This window comes from Cucurbita pepo, chromosome LG19 (genome assembly GCF_002806865.2).
Source record: "Cucurbita pepo subsp. pepo cultivar mu-cu-16 chromosome LG19, ASM280686v2, whole genome shotgun sequence".
NCBI lineage: Eukaryota > Viridiplantae > Streptophyta > Magnoliopsida > Cucurbitales > Cucurbitaceae > Cucurbita > Cucurbita pepo.
Genome location: NC_036656.1, coordinates 7908182 through 7914916, shown reverse-complemented (window position 1 = coordinate 7914916; position 6735 = coordinate 7908182). Strand labels below are relative to the sequence as shown.

The following is a 6735-nucleotide window of genomic DNA, read 5'->3' as shown; positions in this document are numbered from 1 at the left end:
CCCCCCCCCATTCATTCGATTTGATATGCCAACAACTATGATTATTTCAATAGCGACAAGCAAACCAATTATTGTGTTTAAGATTAGTGCAGAAAAGGGAAAAGGAACAGGCGAGGTTATTAAAAGCCTAAACCCCTTGTCTTCACAGCATGATTTTGACTCTCAAACAACGCCAACAGGCAATAATCTAAACAAACAATGAAATCACCGACAGTCTCTATCTTAACAAAACTCCTTTCTGATTAGTTATACAACTCTCTAAGTTCAACTTTATCCATCTTGTGAAAGGAGACAGTTGAAGTGTTCCAATTCGTGAAATTTGATCACTGCCAATCGTAGCCATATATAGAGAAAAGAACGTGAATTTTCTATGTAAATAGACTATCCTTCATTTGATTTAGTGGATGAAAGAACCTTTACAACAAATGGTAGAGAGAAAAGAAACCTATGAGAAACAATAAACATATAACAAAAAGAACCCTAAGGGTTAAACTGGACGAGAAGCCTACAAGCCCTGAGACAAAAAGAATTATACCCACAAATCCTGTTCTCCAATCTGTATTGCTGTTGTGTTAATCCAATTCTGCCAATAGATTTCTCAGATTAACGTCCGGTGAGATTAGGACTGGTAACTGAAGTTTTGAGGACATGCGTTTCCTGCCTCCACACGGCTAGTTAACTATCTACTTACAGTCGTTTTCCCCTTTTTGGAGGGAATGTATAGCTTAGAAATAATGCCTTTCCAGAAATCCAGTCATTGCAAAACATGCAGCGGCAGGGAACTCACGGCCTTTACCCTGTTCAATGAAAAACAAACCCAAAGGAAAAAGTATGATGATTGTTTCCCAGCAAATACCCCAATATGCACAAGAATTCATTGTATTTATCATCTTCCAAATGGAATCCATTCAAAGTTGCATCTAAATTACAACGTACTGTATCGCTAGAAACTCAATAAAAAGGAGTTGCAATGGATTAGATTGTGACTTTTGAATATAGACATTACCTCATCAAAGCATGTCAAAAAGCTTCAGTCGTATCTCTGCTCAGTTCTCTTTTTAAAAGCTTCAAGACCTTAACGATCTATAATTAAAAAAAAAAATCCCAAGTATAAATTATCGACAATTATTGACAAGTGAATATTAAAAAAATGTATTTAATCACAGAAGATCCCATAACTTATTTTACTTCAAGCACGCAATATAACCATTCACAAAAGTTATAATCGACAAATGGAGTTAGATAGGAAGCTGACAGTCAATGGTAAATGGACCCCATTGATCCTCAACAAATGGAAGGCGTAGGTTAAATCTTAATGATAATCGAGATGATCAATTGCAGGCAATCAGGATAAATAAAGGATTTTGAGGTTAATAGTTTTTGTCGTCAACCTTCCAAAAGACCTTCCTTAACCATGTACAAGGATGAAAAAGAACATATAAATCTAAAAAAAATAGAGCCAAAACGTTTAACTACTTTACATTATAACCAATTCAATTAAGTCCCCCATCCAATCAAATAAGTGAAAGAATTCCAAATTGTACCTCTGTGTTCACCCAAAGATGTAAAGGCTTTTGATAGGACTAGATAGAAAATGGTAATGTGGTAATTAAAATGGTAGTTTCTAAGGAGTTGGTTAGAGACTAGTTGTTCTAACTAGAGGAATCGAATGGCAAGAAAGGGAGGTGATTGTTTAGACTTGAGAAAGGAATCTGAATTTCTCAAACTACTTGAAACTTGGGTAATTTTTTATCTATCCCCCCGTACGGATTTTAATGTCTTATTATCTGCTTCCTATCAAATTTTCACAGTATAATTCAAATATTCGAGCACATAAAGAAAAATGGTTTCAAAGCATGTATCCCGCATTCAAGTAATAAACTGAAAACCTTCAAATTAAAAGGACAAACTTAATATTTTCAGTAAAAATGAATAATTTGTGGATTGAGACTATCCTTCTCTATTTCATGACAGAAGGTATACTTGAGAATTAACACGATTCAAGAATATAGAAAGTAATTAAGAATTAAATGAAAAGCAACTTACTCCTGGATAATGTTTCAATATTGGTGAATAACTATCAAGAGCATTGTACATCTTTTCAAGAAGTCTTAAAAGCGCATCAACTTCATCCCCCAAAAGATCGACCTGAAACAGAATCGTAAATTAATAGCTGTAAGCCTATAGCAGACATAGTGAGAGAACAAACACCATATCAAGAGAAAATAAACAAAAGAGAAGAAACACAGTTGACGACCTCTCCCCTATTCTTTGCCTCTATTTCATTCACTCCAGCACATGTAGACTATAAATGCTATCTAATGAACCACAAAATGTAGGATCTCACAATGGCAGCTTACTACATATGACGCTTCTTCAAGACTTTTTTCAAGCAACCAAAGGATTGGGAAGTTCCTCGCTGAGGAACCCTTAAGTTAACTTTAACGTTATTAACAAGCCTGCACTCTTTTTCATTTAATTAATTGAGGAGAAATTTGAACTTTTACACCAGAATCAACAATAGGTTCCTAGAAACTCTTGGAAATGATATCTTAGAAGCATAAATTATTTAATTAGAAAATGGGTTTCGAACATAAAATTAATAGGAATGTTGACTCCCACAGCTAATTAAATGGCAATACTTCTCTAATTTCCAAAGAACGGATGAACCGCAAAAACAAAAAATAGTTCATTGTAAAAAAATAGACATAAACCCTATATGGCACCTGGCTGCATATAGAAGTTCCATAAGCAAAAATCAATATCAGAACATAGAACTAACAAACTGGTTCACTACGAAAATCTACTTTAGTACCTCAGCTTCAGCCTTTTGAAGGTCAGAACACCTCTTTTCAAACCTCTGCTTGAAAAGCAAACTGGCTCTTTTCAACATAGAGGCATTCTGGACAAGTGACTTTGTCTCAGAACTCAAACTCTCCAACCTGAAAGCAAGACTACATTAATGGCTTCAGATAATAAATTTTAACACAAGCTAGCACGTAGTATTTAAATCAAAATATATAATGACCTAATTAAAAAAAGTCAAGGCGATGCCTAGTAATTTTTACTCATTTAAGAGACAAAATAGGAGGTTTAAACATTCCAATGAATGGATAATTAAACAGAGAGGTAGTGGGGGTCGGCACAAACTAGGGGAAGACAGAAATCAAATAAGGATCAGTTTGGCTCATTCACGCACATGCTTGTGAAAAAATAATATTTCTCTAAAAACTTCAAGATATGTACTTCTGGACGAGTTCCTTTGTTTAATCAAAACAGCACTTCAACGGAAAAAAAACTTCGAAGTAATGTTAGGTGTCTTAATAATAGACTTGGAGGCATGATGAGCTACAACTCCACCTTAATGTCCAATCTTTTCTTAGAATCTTGTTAGAAAGGCATTGGTGAGTGGAAAATGTAATAAGATAACAGTAAAACTGAAACCCACTCAGGACATCAAAACAAACAGCCACGCCAGTGATGAAGAACAAGTGTAATGAAACAATTTTGAAGATTACTAAAAGTTCAAGTTTCAACAACAATATCAGAACAAAATATCAAAGTATTAGCCAAGTACCTTTCATTATTCCTTGAAATATAGTCAACAACTCTATGTTCAAAATCAAAAACCTCTTTCAATAGATCCTGGACAACAAAAATCACTGATTCTATCTGCTTTCTAGATTCCTTTTCTTTCTCCTCGACCAATAACATAGTCTCCTTATTTTCTGACACCATGGCAGCAAGCATCCTCCTCTCTTCATCAACCTTGCTTAATTCTGCCATTGCTTGTTCAAGGTTCTGTTTTGACTCGCAAGTTTCCACCTCAAGTAACTCAACTTTCTGCATGGCCTCTGTCAATTTAAGATTGGCAGTATTGGACTCTTCTTGGCTTTTCAAAATAAGTATTTCCTGCATGTTGATCTGATCCTTCAAAGAGTCAACCTCTTCATAAGCTAAAGCCACCTTCTCTTTCTCTTTTTCTAATTCAAAAGTTATTTCTTGCACACGTTGTTCTTTTTCTTTTAATGATGATCTCATTGATAATAATTCTGCTTCTAACTTTTCTTTTTCAAAAGCCGCTACTCCTAATGCCTCACCACAATGAAACACCTTCATTTCAAGGGACAGTCGAATTCTCATCTCTTCCATATATCTGCTATTCAAGCTAGACATTTTCTCCTCAGCTTCTTTCAAGGATTCTTGTAAAACCACTCCCAGAATACCTTGCATAATGACGGATTCCTCATCTAAATGTTCATTTTCAGATGAACTAGGAAGCTCACCTATGAAAGAAGCTCCTTGGAGGATGGTTTTATAAATTCCTTGCATGATATCATATCTCAAAGCTGACTCCTCTGTGGTGTATCTGATTTGGTCTATCATCTCCCTTAAAAAGCATTTGACTATATCCTCACAAATTGAGGCTTCAAATTGTGCATCCTGCATTTCACATGTAATTTTTTCAATCGTATTCAATGACTTCACATGTAAAAGAGAATGTTGGGACATTTGCTCAGCGTGGCTTGAAACTTGAAAAGACAAACATTTAACCTCCTTTATCTTTTCTCCAAGCAAGTCATTAAGGTGGTGATTTTCTGAAATAAGAGACTCCAGTCTTTTCCTCATTGTCCCCAGGTTCTCATCATTAGCATCAGATGACTGTATTTTCTCATTTTCCATAACAATGTCATCTAATTTTAGAATAATGTCAGGGATTTTTCTCCTTAGTATGTCAAACTCTTTATCCTTCTTCAATAAAGATGACTTCTCTTTTTCTTTCAAAAGTTCTCTCTTGAGGGTAAAATTTTCTTCAGTAATTTGATGTACTTGGGACTCGTGGTTTCTACTCATTTTTGTCATCTCAGCATTGAAATGATTAATTAATTCATCTCTAGTCAAATGCTTCAGACGAGCAGGGTCCACATTCGTCGGAAGATTTGTCTTCGACATTTCATGTTTGCCATTTCCTTCCCAAAGCAAAGTCGATGGAGTCATATGTAACTTGCGATGGGAATGATCAGAATCCATAGAACTATAGGAAATCAAATGTCCAATTTCTGAAGGAGATAGTGATTTCAAAATGATATCTAATTCTTGACGTAAACATGAAATTTCTTTAATCTTTTCGGCTGAGATCTTTCTTTCATTACTCAAAATTTTAGCGTTTTGGTCCCACAGTTTCTCCTCAAACTCTTCTTGAACACAACAGATATAATTTCTAATAACCATGCCTTCAATATCTGCCAGGTACTCCTGCTCAACTTGCCCCTGACCAAGAGATGCTTTGGACAATTGAACTATGTCTTCCACCTGCTTATAGTAAGTGTCTAGATTATCTTGAAGATCATCAACGATTTTATCAACATCAATACATCTTGAAGATGCTTTTTCTTGTAGTATACCACTCAATCCAAGTCCAACCAACTCAGAGCCTGAATTGATCTTTCTAATTGAGTTTTCTCCTCTTATTCTATCAATTTCTTTCCTTAGTTTCTTGAAGTTCTCCTCAGTTGAATTTCTTAGGCTGCACATGGATTCCCTCATTTCATCATGCTCAAAAAATGCATCAGAGATGCTGTCATTTCTATCATGTTCAGTACTTTTTGGCTTCCACGACGTCGGTGGAGACACCAAGAACTCATTTTTCTCAGATCCCAAGTGGTAAGAGTGTACTATTTCTTTCAATTCAGACACCTCCAGTTCTTTCTGAGTGATTTTCTCATGCGCCTCCTGAGAAATTGCATTTACCATACCCTTGATGACAGAGTCACTTACCATCCTCGAAATGGTCAGCCGATCATTGATGTCTTGCAAATAAGAGTCCAAGTCCTCGAGAATGTCGTCGCCCAAATCCTCATCTTGTTTATCACTATCACTAAGCTCCATCTTACCGTTCTCCTCCAGAGGCGCATTTGCATCCATATCTTCTCAGACTTGCAATGGCATCCTAACGAGGAAAACAATACAACTCACATGTTATTGAGTTTAACAAAAATATAACGAATATGACCGAATCGGAAGGGCATGAACCATATCACAGAAGAGTGAACTAGATCATTTAGAAGATGAATGAGCGTGAGAGTAAAACCTACTCTTCTATGGCATGAAAATTCCGAGGAAAACAAAATTCCCGTTTCACTGTTATGGTACAGAGTAAATCGGCTTCCTGGTATGAAAATCAGCCAAATTTTCAGAACTCCCTTTTCCCAAAGACTTCATTGGCAACTGAGCATTAGCTCGAGAACCAAAAAGGCAGCAACTAAAGTGCCAATTCAGTGCAAGTCGAGCAAGGAACACTACACCGAATACAAAAAACCTAACAGGAAGAATCAAAACACCAGGAAAACAAACACAATTTGTACTTACTGTTGAAGCAGAGCAAAGACAAGTACGGGCGAAATTAACGGTCAACAGCTTCTGGAAACCTGAAGAAGACAAGGGAGAAAAGTCTTCCAGGGTCCCCCACTGGTAAGGCAGCAATAATTGTGTTTAGGAGTTCAGCTAAATTAGGGTTTTGCTGCGAAAAATGAAAGCAAGGTGGAAGGGAAGGACTTGGTGAGCGGGAGAGGGAAGGTAGAATTTAGAAACAGGAACCGGCCCTCCAGAATAGAAGGTATTTACAACATTTGCCCCATCCAAACTCTGAATTAATCTCTTTTTCTTTTTCTTTTTTTCTTTTTTTCTTTTTTTCTTTTTTTTTTTTTTTTTTTTTTTTTTTTTTTTTTTTTTTTT

At 35.9% G+C, this 6735-nt stretch overlaps 1 protein-coding gene across 2 annotated transcripts; it reads right to left on the bottom strand.

Annotated features, from left to right (window-relative positions):
* Positions 1 to 309: 309 nt before the first annotated feature.
* Positions 310 to 6625, bottom strand: LOC111781780 (WPP domain-associated protein). Of its 2 annotated transcripts, XM_023662477.1 has the most exons (7): positions 6370 to 6625; positions 6096 to 6169; positions 3578 to 5950; positions 2816 to 2942; positions 2047 to 2148; positions 1007 to 1083; positions 310 to 797 (listed from the first exon to the last, which is right to left on the bottom strand). In XM_023662477.1, the coding sequence occupies exons 3-6, from the start codon at positions 5923 to 5925 to the stop codon at positions 1021 to 1023; spliced, it is 2640 nt and encodes an 879-aa protein (XP_023518245.1). In that variant the 5' UTR covers positions 5926 to 5950; positions 6096 to 6169; positions 6370 to 6625; the 3' UTR covers positions 310 to 797; positions 1007 to 1020. The 2 variants fall into 2 exon arrangements, with proteins under 2 accessions (XP_023518245.1, XP_023518244.1); XM_023662476.1 differs by lacking the exon at positions 6096 to 6169.
* Positions 6626 to 6735: the final 110 nt, after the last annotated feature.

Excerpts from the sequence above, each read along its gene's own strand:
- LOC111781780 (XM_023662477.1), bottom strand. The coding sequence starts at position 5,925 with ATGGATGCAAATGCGCCTCTGGAGGAGAACGGTAAGATGGAGCTTAGT. Across the intron at positions 2,943-3,577 it reads ATTTCAAGGAATAATGAAAG|GTTGGAGAGTTTGAGTTCTG; the intron begins GTACTTGGCTAA and ends TCTTGCTTTCAG. Across the intron at positions 1,084-2,046 it reads TATTGAAACATTATCCAGGA|ATCGTTAAGGTCTTGAAGCT; the intron begins GTAAGTTGCTTT and ends TTTTAATTATAG.